Raw genomic sequence first — 22735 nt, forward strand, 5'->3', positions numbered from 1 at the left:
TGATAGGTTTATTCTGGAATATGTACCCAGAATGTAAATGTGACTGTGTCAATAGTTGCCATCTTCCTGATATGGCTTTTTCTTTGTTTTTATGAAGATGTGGTCGAGTTTAGTGGTTGTCATGTTCCCTTTGCTTGGCCCGATTGGTCTTCTAATCACAAAATTCTAAATTCAGGGCCCACATTTTTGGAGTTATAATATCTTGTCACAGCTGACTCTAATCCCAAACCCAAAACAGGATTCTCAGATATTCCATTGTTTTCAGGCACAACATTCTGCCATTCCCACTTGGTGAAAACCTTGAACTCACTGTCACCTGGGAAAAAGCCTGTCTTACAGGTCTTATACCAAAACTGTCTGTTTACCAACTGGCTAGAATTTTTCAAGGCCAACTTTTTTTTCAACTTCTCCCTTCACTGGATTTCATATCTACTTTAAATTTCATCACCCACATCCATTCCTTTACAGAATTGATTCCACCTTCGTCCAGCACAGGTTGGCAGCTATCTTCTGACTGCCCCAACCTTAGAACCCTTCCTATACATCTTTTGCTGACTTCATCTTATCCATATGCTCTGTATTCAAACAGGCGTTGGTGGGATATGTTGTCCTCAGGTGACTCTTGTTGTTCTTGCCTTGTCTTTGGTTTTAATTTTGGTACATGATCATTTTGATCATCTTTTATTGTCCTAATCAATTCATTGCTTCTTGCACATTTCATAGTGTTAGAGTCCTCTTCATGCACTTTTTCTTTCTTTATCTTGTCAAATTACAATTACAAAATTACAATTATAATTACAAAAACAGGCATGATTGTGTCACTAAAAATGTCTGTTTTGATTGGAAAATATTAATGCTCACAAGAAGAGCGTTGAAAAGAATGTTTTAGATAAATAACAAATAATACATGTCAAACACGCAGATTTATTTCATATATATATATACATATTGTATATATATATATATATATATATACATATATACATATATATACACACACACACAGTAGAATTTATTGATATATAATAGGATATATGATAGATATATTAATGCGTGTATGAGTCTTTTGGATGCTTTTGGATCTTTGTTCTTCCTATTCATTTACTTGACAGAATGTCACTGTGGCATTAAACACTTTGTGTGACTATAAGCTGTGTGTGCTTCTGCTCCACTTCAGCACACAATCCATGAGTGGAACTGAGTTGTCTGTTGGCTGCTAGGTCCTACATACCTCACCTTCTGTCTCACTTGATCCCTGCCTCCTTTCCCACAAAGCACCAAAAAGGATCAACGCCATTCACTGTTCATGGTCATTAATTAACCTGTTATTCACTTTCTTGTGTCATCCTTTGTTGTATGTAATGTATTGATCTCTTGTTGTCACACCCATGGGCCGATAACCTGAGTGTAACATGAGGAGAAACAGCCGACTGATCTCTTGTTAGAAGAAATGTAATCAATTGATTGTATAACAGTTGCTCCCATGAGTTACTGAATGGTTAACAATGAACTAAATTCTTCAGCTCAAGCAGAAAAAAAACCCTCAGGGGGGAGCTGATACCACAAAATGATTAACTGTCGATTATTATGCAAAACATTTGTTAGTTGAATTTTCAAACACATCCTGCTTTTGTTTCCAATCTAAGATACTTTTTTGGCAATTTGTCAATACAGTATCTGAAATTTTTCATGGACGTGTAATTACTTGAACACACAGAAACAAAGGCTTTGATTGATGACTAATGCAAAAAACACTCATTAGTTGCGGCTCTTGGAGAAGAAATTGCAAGAATTATACTCACTCTTTAGCTTGGAGCGTATTTTATTGGCCAACTTCTTGATGTCTGCCATTAGATCCTCCAGTTCCGCCTTAGTTTCTGATGAAAGAGAAGAAGTGAACAGCAGATTGAAAAGTTACACACAATCCAAATCACCCACTTACAACCTTTATGCCAGACAACGTCAAACAATCAATGCCTACAGAACAGAATGACTTCTGTTCCTTTCTCCAGAGCGGTGAATGCTGTCCTTTGACCATTGTTTTTCTTATAGATTACCAGCAATCTTTATTTCTCTGACCTTCCAACTGTTTTCATTTTAACGAGTTTCAAACATACACAGTGTAGAATATATGGCGAGATAAAAGTGGACAGCTGTGGGTATTTGATGACCAAATGAACAAAATCCCTATGGATTGCTGCACAATTTTGGCAGAAACAAAATGAAAGTATTATTAGAAGCAGGAACATTATCGAAACACAACTGGCCAGATTGGAAGGATTCAAGTGTAACATGATTTTAGATTTTTAAATGGAAAAGGTTTATGGTCAAGGGTCAGAAATACAAAAGAGAGTTTGAAAGTGTGATGACTGACAGAACCTGAAAGCATGACAAAATCAGTTTAATGTGATCGGAACAGCTGACATTTCAATTAACAGATGACGCACATCATAGCAGGAAAATAGTACTGAGAATGCATCAGAGTGGATGTGTGCACTGAGTTAGCCTTTCCTGACTGAACTGACTGTGTGTGAGATCATGGTGGAATTCAATGGCAACAAAATGCACCTACCTACCATTGGTGAGGTAGGTGCATTTGGGCTACCATGCATAGAAAATCTGAAGGGAGAAAACCTGATTAATGCGATTCCTAAGTATCCCAGAATTTCAACTCTCATCCGAGATTTTGTCCTGTAAATATAAAAGGAATTTTCATGCAAAATAAATTTCACTGCACAGAAATGAGGAAAAAAATCAAAACCTAAAATCTAAATTCAGGAGAGAGGACGGAGAGGGAAAAATAAAAGCACTGTAACACAATTTCTATTACAGACACTTTACCCTGGAGCATCAACTACCAATTTTAGCACATTGCAAGGAACTGAGAAAGTCATTCATCATCTTATTGCCACAACAGAAGCAAATCTACATATCTTAACAAGCCCCAGGAAGCCGTAGACATAAAAAATGGCTCATCAAGGTGCTTGCGTCAAACTCGTGAAACAAACGCGTCTGCAGTGTTTCCTTATGAGTTTGTTTCTGCTTGTTACCTACTTTTGAGAAAGCTGCATAAATGACAAAGATGAAGAAAAAAAAAAACCATGCTGCATTGAAAATGTACATTATAAGAATGCTTTTTATGTCAGTTTGAGACACTCTGAAGACACAGAACAGTCCCACCCGTCTAGCATACTGAGCTGGAAACTCATTACCAGCCAATAGAAAGTGGATGATCCACAAATACAGTGTCCTTTCATTCAGAATGAATTCACATGTGCCATATGAATCCTAATCAGCAGCTTATTCCAAATGCTTGCTGGCATAAATCCACTGACCACCTTGTATAATAACCAGAAACTACAGCAGCTCATTGGAGATAAAGAACCCATTTCACATCGATTAGCAAAGTACTACAAGCGTTTAATCTGCTTAACAGACACACCACTGAACATCAGGCTGGTAAACAAATAGCGCGGCAGGACAAACCAGTGGACAAACAGCGTCCTGTTGATAACTAACTGAAGATCATTTTAGATCAGGCTGCAAAAAAACAGGTTTGTTCAGGAGTAATATCTCTGGAGAATGGAGCTTGTTCTGTTTTTTTAGTGGTGAGATGGTTTTCTTGTTTCCAAATGTAATCATATCATATTTCTACTTGATTTTATTCTACATAAACAAGATATTCACGTGAATTCAAACCCTCATGCACTCAAACATCCAGCCAATGGGAGAAATTTAGATTAAGCATCTTACTATCCCCTAAACACTTCAACATGTAGATGGGATGTGGGCATCAGATCATCGCCCTTCTGATGGCAGGATGACCACTTTAATGATTACATCACAGATGTTGAAGTTTAAAGCATTTTATTATACATTCACAGGTAAGACTGTTGAGGTTCACAATCAGAAACACACAGGTATGGGTTGACAAGTCAGGGTCACAAGATCTGGTTTAGCGTTATGGCCTTGTATCACAAAGACCCCCTCAAACTGTGGACCCCGGATACTGAGGTTCTGCAAATCAGCTACCATATTTATAAGATTACACACATTAAATTTCTGGACATTACACATTTAAAAACTTTTGAAATGATGTATTGAGTGGTAATAAAGGCGATTCCTGTTTGTATTAAAAAAATGTTTAAGCTAAGACAGTGGGTTTATAACCCAAGGAAGCTGCTAATGTTTGAAACTTACAGTCAGAACTAATCTTAAGCACGGATGTGTGTCAGTTCTGTGTGTCAAACTATGTAACGGACTAAATGAGGAAATAAAGACGTATAATTTTATGTTAGTTTTCAAGAAGAGCTTAAAATCTAAAAATGAAATTTGATATTTTAGTTTAAGCCATCATGTGTTTCGTAATGTTTTATTAGTCCTGATGTTTCGTTGTGATTAACTCCTATGGTTGTACAGGATATGCAAAAATAAGCCTGGGGGCTTCAGCCTATTTCTTGTTAGGTTAGTGACTGATCAAGTATGTAGTAAATAATGTCTTTTTTTTTTAAAAACCGAAATAAAAGCATTCATTCATTCATTCAAAAAACAACTTTTGCAGACTGTATTTCAAAGCATCCCAAAAGCAAACAATCACACCACAGCGTCTGACACGACAGGAGATCTGCTGAGATTCTGAGTCCCTGAACAAAAACGTTTGTTGTATGCATGACACTGGTGACCACAAATAATAATAAAGGTTGGATGCTAACACAGTGCAAAGAACATCCTTGATACATGTCAAACCAGGTGCAATTAGATGGTCAGGGTCTCCAGGCCTTGGGACATGAGTGCAGACCCAATTTAACCACATTGTCCTATGGAATAATACCTTTATATATTCAACAAGAATTTGTTGTATACAGTAGTATCTTTACATGGTTTAATGTATATGGAGCCTGCAGTACATACATATACAATATAAGGTATCACAATGGAGCTCATCAGAACAGCTGCACTGGTGGGGAATGTTACATGCCAGATATGAAAAGTCAAGAAGAAAGAAAGTACGTAAGTAACTCTAAAACATTTCCTAATTTTTGGTAGATATATTTACTTACATTTGGCTAATATTTAAATAACATCTCTCCTGTCCGTGACCCTGCAAAAGGAAATGCATAAAGCATTCTGTCAGGTGGATCTGAAGAGGTGGGAAGCGGCTCTCAGGACAAAATGAAGACGGTGTGTGTGTGTGTGTGTGTGTGTGTGTGTGTGTGTGTGTGTGTGTGTGTGTGTGTGTGTGTGTGAGAGAGAGAGAGAGAGAGAGTGCGAGATTGTATCTGCTGTTGCTGTTGCACTTGTTTAGGACTGCAATTTATTCTAGTTTAAATAAAGGTTACTTCATTTTGAATGGATTGTCTTTCAACATCTTGTGTATGTCCATGCTGTGTCTTGTGTTTTCATCTTTGCACTATTTGCACGTCTGAAATCCCTAGAACTGTATGACACTCCAAAGATCCTCCCTGTGACCACGGGAACTTCCGGCTGTGAGGTCGACTGCCTTGAAATCACAGAAACGATGACACAACGGTCAAGCCCAGTTTTTGGCTGCGAGTGTGTGTAGTTATGTGTGTCAAGGAGTTGGATTCCTCTTCACGGCTACCAAACAAAGGGGGCCAACCAGCTCCATCAAGTGACAATTCAGCCTCATTATTGGCTGCCTAGAAAGAGGAGGAGTGCAGCAGACACTGATGAATAAATAGAGGGAGAAGTGGGAGGTAAAGCAAATTAGTGGGCAAAACTGAGGAGTCAATTGAGCTGTTGCTTCACACCCCATCCCTCTTCCAGATGCTCTGAAATCCAATCTTTAGGTCACACTAGTTGCCATCATTAAGACTGTGTTGCTATGGCGATGTGTGCAGTCGGTCCTCTCGCCTACTTCAGATTGTTTCAAAGTGGCGGAGAGGAAAAGGAGTGAGAGAGAGAGAGAGAAACTACAAGGCAATAAAAAGTGGAGGAAATGTGGAGGTAAGGAGTGCAGGAAAAAGTGTTTCCATAATATTTATTGAATTGTTTCTATTTTTTATGTCTCTATGCCGTATTCTTTTTCAAGCATGAATGATTTTGTATACACAAAAGAACAACGCAAGAGACGTCACACATGAGTGCAGAAATGCAGCCGAGATAAATGATGAAAGAATAGTCTGTGAATGAAACAGAATGATGACTACCATAATATTTAAAAAGATACAGCCTTGAGCTGGTTCTTCGTATTTTAATTAAATTTATGTTGATTTATCACTGATCATTCAATTCAGCTGTCATAAAATTCCACAGGTTTGTTTCTTCCGTCAGCAGGTTTGCAACAAACAAACAAACAAACAAACAAATAAACAACAAAACTTGGACCTGACATTTTTGAAGGTCATGAACATGATTCTGAGCAAAATTCTGTGATGATGACGATGTTTTGTTGCTTAGCCGGTTTGTTCCTCACAAGCTGTGGAATGTTTAGTCCAGCGGTTCAAGCAGACATTCTTCAGTCGCCACTTCCTACTTAAAGGTTAAAACTTTTAGTTACAGCAGATCGTCGGAAGCAGGATGTGACCAGCGGCCTGTAATACATGTGTCTGAACAGAAGCATCCTCAGCTGACATCCTCAGGTCTTGTTATGTTACAGAGTAAAGACTAAAAGTTTGGGTTGTTATATCTTTCAGCAGTACTTTTTTATTATTACATTGTGTTTTAAGGGACCTCACTGGTGTGTGATAGATGCAGATATACTGTATCTTACTGTTTGATCACACACACACACACACACGCACACCAAACAGCCTGAAGGAGCTTAAAATACATACAGCATATTAATGATTAAACTTTATACTGTAGGTGCTGGGGGGTGGACGCAGCTCCCTCCATATGGAGCTAGGCTGCTCATTAATCCACCATTTACACTTTTTCTGCAGAAATATTTTTATCCTATATTTAACCAGGAAAAAAAAAAAAGCCACTGACATTTACAATTTCTTTTCACACAGCAGGCAGAGTTACTTTCAACCTGAAACTTTTCCTAATTGTGTATCTCAACTACTTTATTATATCTGCTGTGATTGGCATCAAATTAATGTAGCTCTGGTTTTATTTAATGACATTCAGACAGCCTTTGCTAAAACACTGGATCATCTCTTTGCACGATACTCACAGCCTGTAGCATGATGGAACCCCGATCACATGTTACCATTATTAAATTAAGCTTAAATACTACTCAAGCTTTGGTTCTGCAGTAGCAACACTAATTCAACTGCATCCAACCAACTCATCCAAGTTTCATCTTCACCGTTACAATCAGCATTCAGTGTTTCACTCGGATGAAAACAGTTCTCTGGTTATATCAGGAGAAAATTCAAGTGACCATTTAATGTCAGGGTACCATGACCCGGACAAGACAGCGCGATGAGTCTGTCTGCTCTGCTGTAACCAGAGGTCAGTTTTTTGACATTCCAAAATCTAATTTACAAACATCTATCTTTTCCCACATCTTTGCAGCATCTCTCCGTGCCTTCCTGCTCAGTCTGTAAATGTATTACCAGTCTTTGTGTGTTTACTGCACTTATTGATAGTCTAGAGTCCACTTGTCTGATGTTTTAGAGTCTGAGGTCATTCTTCAAGCAGTACTAATATTTGCCTTCCTGCACGGATACAGTAGGGACTGAATGAAATGTTTAATCACTAAACTACAGACAACACACTTCCTCGTCCGTTCCTTTCTGACAGAAAACACAGGCTGACTGCAGTAAGGGACTAAAACAGCTCTTTAATATCTGTCTTACTGATTCTGCTTTTTGTGTTCAATGATGAGCCTGAGATCTATTGTATAGACATAGCTAGAGTAGAACTGAACTGTGACACACTAACGGGCAAATAACATCCAATTAAATAGATCAGTAAGTTTAAATATTATTATAAACACAGCAATCTATTCTTAACAAAACTGGTGAAATTTCATCTACTTATTGCCACTGCTGTTATGTTTTCACCTGTGTTTCATTTGTTGATTACTTTGTATGTTTTAAAGGGAGTTCATGCAAAAATGGACAAAAACCTTCCCACAAACTGATTGGGCATCAACTAAAGCAATTAAAATAATGAAGTGAATTCTATAGTGGATTTTCCAATCCATCCATCCATTTAGCTGTGGATGAAGCAACCCACTCTTCATATCTGTGTCAGGGTAACAGGTTGTGGATACATAGGCTATTACCATTTTAAAAAATCCATGATCAAATTGCATTGTGGGAAATATGGAGCCAGGTTTTTAGTAAAGAGGAAAGACTGTTCAGCTGCATATAATTGTATTCTTTAGTATTACAAAATGTCCCTTTAAAATAGCTGAGGTTATTATTAGTTAGTTAACAGGTAGTTAATGTTATTACACTGAATGCTGTTTTAAATCACATCATTTTATGCTGAAAATCCATTTCCTTCATCCAGAATACGTGACATTTGACGTATTCTGGATGAATACTGACTGGATGAACATGTCAACCTACACTCACAAAAGATTTAATTCAACCTGTGAAATCTATTTATACTGTTTATTATTTCTGCAGCAGGTGTTGTTATATGAATTATATCAATACGTACAGTATTTGTTGTGCCAGATTAATTCTCTGCTCGTAAACCAATATGTCTCTCAGACAACTGCTAATATCTTCCAAGAAAGTCCAGAAAAGTTACTTTAGTATGGATATAATTATTCCACAGCATAAAGAGTTTTCAGTGCTTATAACACTGCAGCAACAGATGTAAGAGGAAAGGAGAAGGGAGTGAAACAGAGACAAAAGATGACTGAGGAAGAACAAAGGGAGTAAAGAGAGCTGGGGGAACTTACACAACACTTTTTGGTTGAAGGTGGAGGAGCTTTGGCAAGCAGCTCTCAGAGGGAGGAGGCACACTCAGCCAAAAGTGACAATAGAAATAGTAACACTTGCAGGCCACAATTAAAACTAGCATCTCTGGAGCTGCAAACTGAGGACTTACAGGAGTCAGAGGAGAGATGCTCCTTGGAAAGTGGAGGCTAAGATATAAGCAAACACTCAGCGGCGGTGAAAACAGACTGAGAAATGCTGCAAAATAAACTCTTGTGTGTCTGTGCTTAGATCTTCTGTCTCAAACAGAAGAGCCAAAGTGGACTGGTGGTAATTCAACAAGATTTGTGAATTTTGTACTTGTGTCACGACTGTGCCACCCATTTCATCATATGTCTAAACCCAAGGATCAAACACTAGTCTTTTGTCGGAGTTAAAATGCAAAGATGAAACACACACATTTAATTCATCGTTTTCATGTGAAATTATTAGTTCAGTCATTTCTGGACTAAATTCCAAACTAACAGCAGTTGGAGTTTGATTTTACAGCTGATCCAAAACTCTCTTGCCAGAAGTTGGAAAAGAAATTTAAAAAAAACAAATCAAAGTCCTGCGACTAACTTAAGTATTGCATTGATTTTCACATTGTCTGTGCAGTCAAGACACTGCAAGAAATTACTGCCACCGGCTTGTCGCAAATGTTTTTCATATACAAACAAGGAGATCACATTAAGATCACAGGGATCAATATCTGGAGAATGTATAACTATTCTTATAATTGAAGTATCTTGAATCATGTGTCTAAGCCTTTTTTTTTTAAATAAAACAGTACCTATGCTCTGTTGTTTTGTCTTCTTCTAAGGAAGCACTTTGTAAAATTCCAGGAGTTATGAATGATGAACCAATTAGTCTACGTCAGTCAACACAACACTGTTCTTAAAAACAAACTGACCCATCAGGCTTGATTGTAACACCTCTTTGATATGCAAATCAAATCTAGTCATAAAGATCAAAATGTGAGCATTTAATTGGACGTGTCTGCAAAGACTTTCTATCAATATTTCTCACACATTCTAATTGGCTATGATTTAATAATGAACTCTTTTGAGGGTTTCTTTGAATAAAACATGAGATAATGCAATTTTTCTTTTATTTGATCTATTTACACCTATTCTATATTTACTTCTCCCAGGGGGGGCTGTTTTTGCCAACGATGATCTGTTCCTCCTATTTGTCCGTCAACAAATTTACACAAAATATTTATTGAACATGATGACATTATGACATTTTCTGGAGACCAAGATCCCAAAGAAAAGTCTACTGTATTACGTATCATCATTTGGATTCAGACTTTTTCCGTTTACCGCTGCAGGATAGATGAATTCACAAAACGAGTAATTCCTCCAACACTTTGACTAAATTTACACGATGATGTTGAGTGTCACTGATATTACTGTTCTTTAGTGGGATATGTGACGGAAATCTTGTTTTGGTTTACCTGGATCATCATTTGTGGTTGATTTTAAAATAATGAAAATAATATATTTTTTTTTAAAAGTCAAATGTATCCATATTTGCAGATAATGACTTTGAGACACTGACAAATGGAATGAGTGAATAATCCCAAAGTATCTGACCTGTGACTGAAAGGAGACCATATAAAACAACATCGGCCTTCTGCTGTGAGGTCTATCTTGTACAGTCTCATCGATCAGAGTAATGTGATAAAGTGCTGTGCAAGGTCAATAAACAAAACAAATAATACAATTATTTACTGGCCACTGTGAATTCAATCATACTTCTAAATATAAAATGCATTTATGTCTTCCCTTCCTGCATTAGAGGAATGTGTTCATGACTAAACACGGGTTCGATACCCATTACGACCTGATGGTTTAATGCATCATCATTACCAACCTACTACTGTTTACTGCCCACACCAACACACAAAGCTTTAACACCACGCAAAAACAAGCACACACACTCTCAGCAGCGAAATTCCTTTGTGAAGGTTTGCCGTGCTTCATTTGGGGGGGGGGGGGGTATATGGTCTAATGGTAATGTAGGGCAGAAGGTAATATTACAGGGGCTGAGTCTGTGTGGGCATTAAGATCAGCTACGCAACGGGAGCAGTCAGCAAACACAAAAGCATCCCTGGAAGAAGGGAGGAGGACGAGGAGGAGGAAAAGGGAAAAGGTTGGGGGTTGAAGTGATGCTGACCAGGTTGGTGTTGGCTGGGGCGGGGGGGGGTTGATTAAGAAACTGGTAAACTGTGATAGAAACACAATACTTACGGCCTTACAGTATTATCTAACTTATTGAGCGATTCACCGTGACGTTTTTGCAACAGACAGGAGATGCTGTGATCATCTTCGCTCTCAATATCAAACACTCAAAGTCTCACACTAATATTCAGGGCTTGTGTTTTGGCTGATGGAGGACTGACACCAGATGGGAATCGAGTGTGAGAGCAGAACTGGAGGAGACTTTCTCTCATCAGGGAGGAGATGATGTTTGATTTGAAAGGAGCAACGACCCACGAATGTACAGAAACCGAGCAGCTTCGTCTCACCACACAGAACTCAGCAACGTTCAGAAGAGGAAAAAGACACGTCGTATTTCATGTTGAAATTTAATTTTGAAATAGTTTGATCACTCACCTTTAAAGGATTCAATACTAACACAATGAAAATGTGATGAACTTGACTCATGACCGTTAAACTCTGTTGATGAAGCGTCTACAGCCAATCATTTAACAGAAAACCCCCAAACTCCTTTTGCGACTCAGTGCTACATGTGACGAGCAACCAGCCAATCCTTTGTCAAGTGTTTTGTTCGGTTGCACAATCAACACGTGACACAACAATAACAACATAAACAGCATGAAGGCGTGAGAAAACGATGGCAGACGGCGAAGAAACCGTCGATAAAAAAAAAGGACAGGCCAGCGCAGCGCTAACACAAAAACCTGAGAGGGCTGTCGATCTGCGCGTCATCCAACAACCAGTCACGTCTGCAACGTTTTGACACCTGCTGTGTTCATCTACTGGTGAGTAGACAGCACCGTAACACTAACAGACACGCAGAACACTCCCACAAGAAGAGTGGCTGAATTCAACCTATTTCCTCCTGGTTTGTATTAAAATTTGACCATAAAAACAGAATAATTTGAAAAGAAAGCATTTTTAAAAATATTTTTAACACACTTTAATAGAAGTACTCTCATTATATGTCAGAACTCTCACTGTTTCACATAAGAACACAGCCTTGACTTTCACCGTGGATTAAATTTGGGTTAATTCACTCCCTCTATTCTGCTTCATTGAAACTGTATGACTAGATATTTTAGCCCCACATTTATTACATCATTCTTTTTGGATGATTTATAAATTTACTTTTTATTTTTTATTTGCGTTTTTGCATGTGGCAACACCATCAATTACATTTCATCCTGAGAGGCACCTGAATGTCCCAGATTTTACTGCAGTCGATCCATTTTCAAAATTGAGATTTTTAAAATTCTATTTGTTTGGATGTTAAAAATATCTAATAGTCTAATATAATTATCATAATAGTTGTGTTTTATTGCTTTGTTTTGGTTCATTTATGTTAGTTTCATGTTATTCTTAGTCATAGGGAGATAGTTACACACACACACACACACACACACACACACACACACACACACACACACACACAGATGTGCATACATTATACAAGATGCTGCTCAGGAGATGCGGGAGCTTATTTGATCGGGTGTTCAGACGTGTCCACAGAGCAACAGGCGAACAGCCACAAACACACTGACCTCTACATAATGAACGACCCTGACATTTTCATCTGCTGGTGACTGATGTGCACTTATCAGGCAGGCACACACACATGCACACGCACACAAACTCTGAGCATTGATTACAGGCGCAAAAGTCACGACTAGTAGAAGAATTTTGGTCTTGAATGCGGCACCTGGACTAATCTGTGCTCTGCGTCGCGCTGTGGTGCTCTTCTGATGCTGCGAGCAGATTGATTCTTTTCCAGGTAGATGGAAGATGGGGAGTGAGGAGGGATTGGGGGTAGGGAGGTAGAGGTTGCTACTGGTGTGAGTAAGATTATCCTCATGAGAATGGGGGTCCAGATCAATGCCCTGAGATACATGACAGAAGAAGATGTGTGAGAGAACAGAGATGGGAGTAGAATCCGGCACAGATGAGGGAACAGGGAGAGACTAAGAAATATGGCAGGATGAGTTAACAGCAGGGCTCGAGGTAAGGAGAAACCGACAGGAAGAAGAAAAGTGAAGAAAATGGGTCCAGACGGATGTTAAGAGATTTCACTGTGACAAAAAGAACTGGTTGATAGAAAGATGATGGCTGTCAACATCCTCAAGGTTCTCCACTTTCTTTTTCAGTCTGCAACAACAGGCAGCCTTTCTGCTTTTGGACAAATTGTCCTTTCATTTCCTTTATTTCTTTTAAAGAATGAAATCATTTCTTTCTTTTGTTCAGTGAATTCTGACATTATTACCAGACTATTACCATTGTTCCATGACGGCACAAAAATAGAGACTTGGCTTTATTCTTTTTTGCCTCTCCATTAACAGCTTGTCCGACTCATTAGTGAGTCATTGCAAAATTAAATTTTAATGTTATCATCAAAAGTGTGTGCGCTAAAGGGTCGGTCTGGGTTGAATTAATAAATGAAACTGCGAGTAATTACACCTTAAATTGCTCACCAAAAAAGATGTATTCACCATTTCAACTGCAGATAGGTAGATGCCATCATAAAGTCAAACTGAAAATTAAAACTTCTTATTAAAGATTTAGGTTTGTCATGAGTTGGGAGAACTGCTTCAGTGTGCTGAACTTAATGGCTGACTAATATACCATACAAATAAATAAATAAATAATCAATAATAATAATAATATTTTTAAAATGTGTAATAATAAATTATATTTAAAAATAAATAAAAAAATACATAAATAGCAATGATAATATAATAATAATAATAATAATAATAATAATAATAATAATAATAATAATAATAATAATAATAATAATAATAATAATAATAATAATAATAGTAAACATGGATGAGTAAGCATGTCTTATTTGCTCATCTACATTCAGCAGAAATTGTTTTGCCTTCTGGAAGACTCCATCTGTGACGAGGACGTTTTGGACTCATTTGTCAACTGTTCTTTGTGTTTACTGTTGCATCATGTTTAATGGGTTGTAATGAATTAGTCAGAGGAGAAATGCAGAGTCAGAGAAGGAGACTGAAAACAAAATGATCCGTTTAGAAAACACACGAGCGGCCGAGCCTGGTATTGCTCCATAGTTCTTCAAACTATTCTCGAAGCTTCATTATGTTGTGACGGCTAAGAGTTCTGAAGGTTCAGATATAATCCCTAAAGAGAACAACTTTGACGGAATTAAATATGTTGAAAAAAAGAAAAGACATTCTTACTCTCATCTGGATTAGGTGAAGCCAGGATGGCACTATGCTTCCTCTTCACCTCCTCAACCTTCTCGGCCAGAGATTCGATATAACCGCGGATCTCTTCTACCTGTCGAGAGAGAGAGAGAGAGAGAGAGCTTAGATCTCTTCAGTGCTGATGGAAGAAACACCAGTGATTAATAAAAACTGAACTGAAGGTGTCGGTGTCAAATGAAAGAGCACACATTCACAGACATGTATAGAGTTTAATATTTATCTATCTTCAGCTGTTACAGAAAGAATAAAATGCTTTTGACAGTTTTCCAGCTCAGTTTACAAACTGTGAAGCAACTCCGGATATTGACGGTCAATGTGCAGAGGAACAAACCGTTGCACATCACACGTGGGTAACTGAACATTACACCCATACTTGATCGTTGGATATCTCATTATAAAAGCATAAGCATTCATCTGCTGCTTAACAGCCTCCACGTTTCCTGGAAGACTGTCCATTAGGATGTGGCTGCGGGGATTCGTTTCCATTCAGCCAAAGGGCATTACTGAGGTGGAGAGGATGTTGGGTAACAAGGTTCGCTAACTGGCTGCATTCCATTTCATCCTAAAGGTGTTGTCCCCACCCCAAAAGTAAATCAAAAGAAATAGTGGTTACATATAATGTCAGAATACAGTCTTATTAGAGAGAATGGTGGCGGCCTACATCTCAGTCGCTGTAGCAGACTAATGATAATGGGCCATCTATAGTCTAGCAAATCCCGCCTGGGGGGTGGCCGTCTGGTGTGGAGCCACCAGATCGACGTGGGACCCTCAGGAGATAAATTACAAGCTGGGAGATTGTCAAAGTAGTTGAGCAGCGGTCTCCTGTGTGCACAAAACCTGCCTGATGAGCCTCTAATTGTGACCTTTATCTTTTCCAATTTAAGAAGAAACAAAACACCGTATAACTGGATTTGATTGATGGTAGTTGGGGGAATTCTACAATAGAAGGATTCTGCTGCAGGCAGTCAGCTTTGACATAAATTTGAGTGGCCGCAGGGAAGAGCTCATCTGAAGGCTGGTCAAAAATGTGTGGAGTTGAGTTTCATTCATTCATTCATTCATTTCAAATACCCGCCTCCTCCACTGTCGCAGGTCATGAACCCACGCAGACACAGGGAGAACATGCAAACTCCGCAAAGAGTGGGACTCGAACCGAGAAAAAAGAAAAGTTACATGTGGTATGTGAGCAGTGGATGCATCTCTCATTGATTTTGTCTGGGAAAAAGTTTTAAAGGTTCACCCACACCCTAATGGAGTCTGATATAACTACTGCATAATAGTCTCAATGGATTGCAGACAGGATGTTTTACAAATATGAAACATGGTCTCTTGATAAAGTTTCCACCTTAAGAGCCGACTATCCCACTGTGTATTGGGACATGTTGAAATGTTTTCATGTGCATCTTTGCAAAATTGGAAAATAGCAACAGAAAATAGAAAAAAAAATGAATCTGAACGACATAGATTGAATGTGGAGAGTAAAACCGGTTGAAGCTCGTGAACAACCCATCGATGTGAAATTCTTCTAGACTGCATAGCTGCTTCCTGTCCACAGTGGTGGATCGTGGGTTGGGGTTATATGATGTAAAGCCAAAAAGGCTAAGAAGATCGAACCTAGCTAGTGGTTTGTTTCTACAAGTAGTGTTTGGCCACTGGGCGCCTACCAGCCCACAGAAGTGATGAGGCAGCATCGCTGACAGATGTGAAAAAACATTTGGGAAGAAAAATGGGGAGGAACTGGAAATCATATCAATAAAATATGATTTTAAAGAGTCCAGAAAGTAAAATATGGTATTTAAAGAACTGAATTACTCTACTGGGTAGTGCTGTCGCCTCACGGCAAGACGGTTCCGGGTTGAAGTCTTGTTCTGTGTGGAGCTTGTATGTTCTCCCCGTGTCTGTGTGGTTTCCTCCCACCTCCAAAAACATGAACCTCTGGTGGATCGATCGTGCCAAACTGTCCATAGGTATGAGTGTGTGCGTGGTTGTCCGTCTTTTGTGTGGTTCCACGATACTGGCATCGCGTTTAGAGCATCACCTCTCTCTCTCATACCCGTACCTCTGCTGGGATAGGCTCCAGCAACCCCCATGACCCACGAAAGCGGAGGGAGCAGTCAGGCAGATAAATGAATGAATAACTCTTCAATCAGGACTTCATCGATCTCTTCATATCGTACTTTACGGTATCATCTGCTACCAAGATATTGGTTTGACATTCCCACTTATCACTCGCTCCCGCTCCCTGCCGCCCCGTCCCCAGAGGTGTTGCATCTGTTTCAGACAACAGCTGGACCAGCAGGAGGCCACATCTGTCAGTCACTTAATCAGTCTGTGCTTTCATCTCCGTCTGTCATCCACTGCTGATCATTTCCTCCTCCTCCACACCTTCACCTCCACAGCTCTGCCTCCGTTTTTCTGTCCCCATGGACGTCTCCAGTTTCATGTGTCAGTTCAATACCTTTTCCCTCTTTCTGCTCTAAACCCCCCCCAACTCCACACCCACCAGCCCTCCAGTCCATACATTCATTTTTTTCTCCTCTCAGTCTGAGTCATTATTCTCCCATTATCTCTTTAATTAGCTGCTGATTGGATGTGTGTGTGTTTTTTATAACAACATAATTTGCTCTAGAAGGTCGCTGGGGACAGACCAGGCGCTACAGAAGACACACTGGGGTGTGAGATAAATAAAGCAAAACAGAGAAATGAAGAAATATAAAAAAAGTTATAAAAGAAGAGCGAGACAGGAGCACAAGACAAGAGGAAGTGAACGAGCCACGAGTGAATGGAAGATGAACCTCTCAGGTCTCAAAAGACATCAGGTAAATTATGTATTGCATGAAAAAAAAAAAATCCATGGGTTGAAGTACATGCAGAAAAAAAATTAAAAAGACAACAGTCTCACAGGAGGACTTCATTTATTTTATAACTGGCATTTATCCCATTTTTAAAGACATTTTTCTGTGTATTGTACATCAGTACTGTATATAGGCCACTACATACCAGTCACACCCTACAGATTCTTCTCAGTATCCAATTTATCTGTCTTTTATCTGATTGACAAATATCCTTGAGGCTGAGTTCTTCTTGCTTTTGCTCACTTCATTCTTGCATCATCCACTGAAGGATTCTGGAAATGTGTTATGAGCGTTTCCTTGGGATGAAAGAAGAACGCTGACAGATGTTATGGTGCTTGTTTACATCTCGGAATGTGACACATACATAAAGACAAGGCTGAAATGTTTTAATCAGTTTTTAATCAGTTTTTTTTAAATTATTATTCATCAGAATTTATTTAAGGGGTTTGCTTTGGTTTTCTGTAGGTTGTTCAGTCCTGTTATTCTAATCAATTCCAAGATGAAATGAGATGATAGATAGATAGATAGATAGATAGATAGATAGATAGATAGATAGATAGATAGATAGATAGATAGATAGATAGATAGATAGATAGATAGATAGATAGATAGATAGATAGATAGATAGATAGATAGATAGATAGATATAGATAGATAGCATCTCATATTGTAGGCCCATGCACACACTTATATCAAAGGTGTGAATTCACATGCTGTGTCACACCTGCTGTTGAATGAGGGTAAAAACATCACTGTGGCGCCACAACTGAACATTTCATTCTAAATCTGAGACCAGGACGTGCTATTTTGACATGAGAACAGAAATAGGACGTTGGTCATCGGAACAAAATCTGTCTTTAAGTCTGTTCTGGGTGCGGTTAGTGGTCTGGTTACAGTTTTTTTCACAATAAAATATAAATCCGAGAAAATTTAAGTGAAAATTACGATATAAAGCAATTATTGATTCATGTTGAATTTGCTCTGTGGAATTTTACAGCCTGATGGAAGCTATGTGAGCCTCCATCTCCAAGTAGGACACCAAAGAGCTTAACAGTACAGTGGAATTTGGTTCTATTCTTATGTTAAGCCAGACAGCGGTTAAGCTGTAGGAAGCTCTTGATTCACATTTGAGTTTTGTGAGTAGTAGTGTTCAGATACAACTTCCTGTTTTTTTACTCTATATTTTTATTGATCAATCAATGCATAAGACTGAGATGTGATCTGCTTTGTGTGTATATCATTTATTTAACATGTAAAGAAAGAAAATCAAACAAGTACTGCATCCCATTTCTATTAGGATCTTTTCAGACCTGAATATTTCTCATGAAGGTGATAACGTCAACACACACACATCGACACACACACACACACACACACACACACACACACACACACATGGTACATTGCTACAGACACAATGAAATTAACATCCACCCAGTGAGTCATGGTCACGCTGTGAGTGAAGGGCTGCAGCGATGTTCTGTGTCGACCGTCTGTTTTCCTTCCCGATCACCACAGAAACCTTAATTAATAACCCCAGACAGGGTGAGCGTCTGATTACACCTCCCTCCATCCACTATCTACAACTCCATCTGTCATACGTATCAGAGAATTCCGCTGTCACCCAGTCTGCACATTTCAATCACATCATCTTTCTTCACTTTCTCATTTGAGATGGATACAACAGACAGATAAATGGGATGGATGCAGACAATCAGTGGCAGAAAAATGAGAGCGAAATGTGGAAGGACTAGAATCAACATGTCTCTCAGACCTTCAACATAATTAATGAACCCTTACAAAGCTTGCAAAACACAGATTAAAAAAAAAACCAGGAGAGAAACTGAACATGAAAAATATGAGTTTTATACAAGTGTACTTGTGTTTCTGTCGTGCAATTATGCTGCAATTTGGATTGACTAAATATCCGATATCATAAATTAAAAGTGAAAACATTGACTGATATCATCCCTTGGGATATGCCTTTATTTTGAAATTGTTTCTTTGTCAATAAGAGCCTATTGTTCTGGAGAGGTTATCTTTCTTGTTCACTATATAATGGTTGCAAAGGTTGACATGAAATGTGATTTTTTTTTTTAAACATGAATAAATATAAATAAAAGATTCTACAGAGAGACGAGGTGCTCGGACCGATATCTAGTTGGTACCACATCACCTTTGTGCACCACCTGTAGTTGCGTCCCTACAAGACAGGTGATGTCACACGTTCCTGATCCACCAGCAGGAAGTTGGCTCACATGGTGGCCGAGTCTCCTTGGGCAAGACCAGCCAAGTGGGAGTCTTTCTTGTCTTCATTTTCAGAATTAATGTAAAAAGGCTTTCCAGAAACTAAAACTGAAGAACGTAAACTGTAAAGCAGTCCTGATGTCACTGTGTTAAAGAAAGTTGCATCCGCATCCAGGGTCCACCATCACACTCATCAGCATCCATCCACAAATAACCAGTCAAACAACATAAATACAAGACAAATCTTACATATGATTTAGGAAAAACATGGCAATGTACATTATGTAGAAACAACCCCCACCACCGCCAACACCAAAGACCCGCAGCTATGTTCAGTTGATGCTCACAGACTATATGCACAGCGAGAGCAGGAGAATAGACCCTGCGTCCATAGATAGAACTTCACGTAGGCACGCCGTGTACCGCTATAGAAACATGTGAGACCACCAGCGCTGTGATTCAGAGCTGCACAAGATCAGCATTGTTGTGTTGTCCAATCAATAAAGCCCATTGGAGGAAATAATATAAATAATGATCAAAGCCACAACCATCAATGGCTTCAGATCATATCAATGCCCCCCGCCCCCGCCCTCCCCAGAGAAGAGACTGATCACAGACACCAACACAACTACATCCTCTATCAGGAGACAGATGTTAGCAGGTGGATTAGGATGTAAAAAAAACAACAACAAAAACACCCTTATAACAATTTATCAGACAGCATCAACTGGTTTTTAGTGGGAAGAAGAATGACTGATAGAGAAATAATGAAAAGAGAAACAAACCTGTTCAAAGAATTCATCCATAAAGCCTTTCTCCATCCCCACGGCAACTTCGTCCTCCTCCTCTGTCGTCTCCTTCCCCTGAACAAACACACACAGAGTTCATTACGGTGACTGACCGAATGGAGGAACGTGATGGTGAATGTACGACACACGTAACACAAGCAGACGTGTAACACAAGCAGGACGACCCCTCCATCTGTAAACGGATTAGAAACAAGAACCATTTAATGACTTTAGTAATTAGAACCAGGGCTTCAGTAATTAACAAGTTATGATTAAATGACGGCCGATAGGATGAGAAAACATTGACTTTTACACACTTCAGTCTCCAGTTTCATTCACCTGCATTTACTGGTATATCTTACAGGATTTTCCACACTATAAGGCGCACTGGACTATAAGGTGCACCTTCAATGAATGGCCTATTTTAAAACTTTTTCACACATAGGGCACCCTGGATTATAGGACGCAACGGATTATAAGGCACACCTTCAATGAATGGCCTATTTTAAATCTTTATTTCCACATATAAGGTGCACTGGATTATAAGGTGCACTGTCAGAAAATTAAAGGCTTTTAGGTGTGCCTTATAGTGCAGAAAATACTGTATCGTTTGCAGGGATACAGCATGTAAGGCAGATATAAAGAGATGATATCTGAAGTTCTACGAAAAATCAGAAATGATTCATTCCTGCGAGTTTACTTTAAACTGCTGAGAGCCACAGGTGTGCATAGGGTGTGTTATTTCCTTCCTTTACTGAAGCGTTCCTGTCATCAAACACCCCCGAGAAGTCAAAGAGAAAAAAAACTGCTAGCTGTATAAAATGCTGTTACTCTCATACATAAGAGGGCATCAAAAAGATTGAACCAGCGTGAATCTCAAATAAAACTACATGATCCTTGTTCAGTGTTGAAAATCTGGGAATCCAAACAGTGATGGGCTTAAAATGCTTAAAATGGGGTGCCCTGCTTTAGGCTGCTGTTAATGCAGATTTAGATCACACCATCGGCATCAAGACATATTTAATCAAGCAAATTTAACCAAGAAATACCAAGACAAAATGTGGAAAGTAAAAGTTATTCCATTTAAAATGACCCATCTTCAGATTTTGAGAGCTTTTCTTTAATACATCATGATATAAGTTGCTATGTTATAGCAGGTTTTTTGGCCACAAAATAGGGCATAAATTCATAATGGCTGGAAAATGTGGTGCATTTGAGAAACTGTATACTGTAATATTAGAAGCAGAGAAAAAAAAAGGCAACAATGGCAGCGGGAGGCTGAGGAGGAGGAGGACCAGCAGCGAATCAGAACAAGCGCTGAGAGCACCGGTAGTGTGTTCTGCCTCCACAGAGATGCTGCATCTCCTGCAGCAAGTGGATGGACTCGGAGTGGTCGGGGGGGGGGGCGGCGCAGCAACGCACCCTCACCCCTACCTCCCACCTACATCTAAAACTCCCGCTGAGCCATGAAGAGGCTGAGGAGGACTTCACAAATGCACTGATGACTCAGCCTACAGACTTGGACTTGGCTGTCCACAAACAGCAGATGCTCTGAGCAAGACACGCAAACATACACACTCTCGCTGACACGCTGGTAATATACAGCAGATGGAGAACACGATGGAATATACAAGCCTGTCCCGGGGAAGTCGTAACCCTTGAATTCCCCTCTACCCCTGGGGGCGATACACCCGGGCAGGAGCCGTGGCCTGATTATGCTGTTTATTAGATTAGAGAGTTTGTCTAGGCACCGAGCCAGCAGGGAGTCATTGCATGAAGACAAAAGGCAGTACCTGCACTTCCAGCGTAAACAGGAGGACGAGGAAATGCACCCGTGAGTGAGGGAGACGGAGATATAAAACAGACATCAAGTGAGCATCAGATGCAAGAATCACAGCTGATCTCCTCACATAAAGAAAAAGAGGACAAGCAGAGCAACAGAACGATAATTTAAAGCTGTGAACATGTAATTGCACACACAACAAGGGGACATCAGGACACGGTGTGTGTGTGTGTGTGTGTGTGTGTGTGTGTGTGTGTTCACGTGCAATGGAAATGGAGAGCACACTGTGGAGCGTGTGCCTTCAGTCCATTTACTGGTTGGAGAATAGGAGAACAGAGAGAGACGATTTAGGAAGTGATGGAAACTCGTTTTATTGTGCTTTTGTGTTTCTACATTAAAGAAAAACCTGTTTCCTGCATCTTTATATTACAGCCAATTCAAGAAGCTTCCTGCAGCCCCATTAGAAATGACTCATGAAAAGCTGTCAACTGCACAGAGAATGCTGCTGGCATATCTGGATTTATTACCGTAATACAACCAGCGTACGTTCATTACGGATGTGTTTCACTAGCTCTCTTTTTAACTCTGTCTCTCTCATAGACACACACACACACACACACACACGCAAACACACTTGGTCATTTTATGCAGTATTCATGCTTCTAACCGTGCACAATATACACACACACACACAATAAAATCAAAATCAAACGTTTGATTTTCAAATTATCGCTGCTCACTGAGTGTAAACCTCCTTAACT

General features: G+C 39.3%; 1 protein-coding gene across 5 annotated transcripts in view; it reads right to left on the minus strand.

Annotated features, from left to right (window-relative positions):
• The window catches only part of LOC137597003 (syntaxin-1A-like), a 54146-nt gene that overhangs the window by 23160 nt on the left and 8251 nt on the right, over positions 1 to 22735 (minus strand). For all 5 annotated transcript variants that reach the window (XR_011035597.1, XM_068317871.1, XM_068317872.1 and 2 more), the window contains exons 2-4: positions 20189 to 20266; positions 14275 to 14374; positions 1803 to 1877 (exon numbers count right to left, since the gene is read on the minus strand). Coding sequence is in view for 4 of the 5 variants with exons in the window: in XM_068317871.1 (XP_068173972.1) it covers positions 1803 to 1877; positions 14275 to 14374; positions 20189 to 20266 (253 nt within the window). In the remaining variant the exon portion in view is untranslated. The remainder of the gene's footprint in view (positions 1 to 1802; positions 1878 to 14274; positions 14375 to 20188; positions 20267 to 22735) is intronic.

This window comes from Antennarius striatus, chromosome 6, assembly GCF_040054535.1.
Source record: "Antennarius striatus isolate MH-2024 chromosome 6, ASM4005453v1, whole genome shotgun sequence".
NCBI classification, from domain to species: Eukaryota; Metazoa; Chordata; class Actinopteri; order Lophiiformes; family Antennariidae; genus Antennarius; species Antennarius striatus.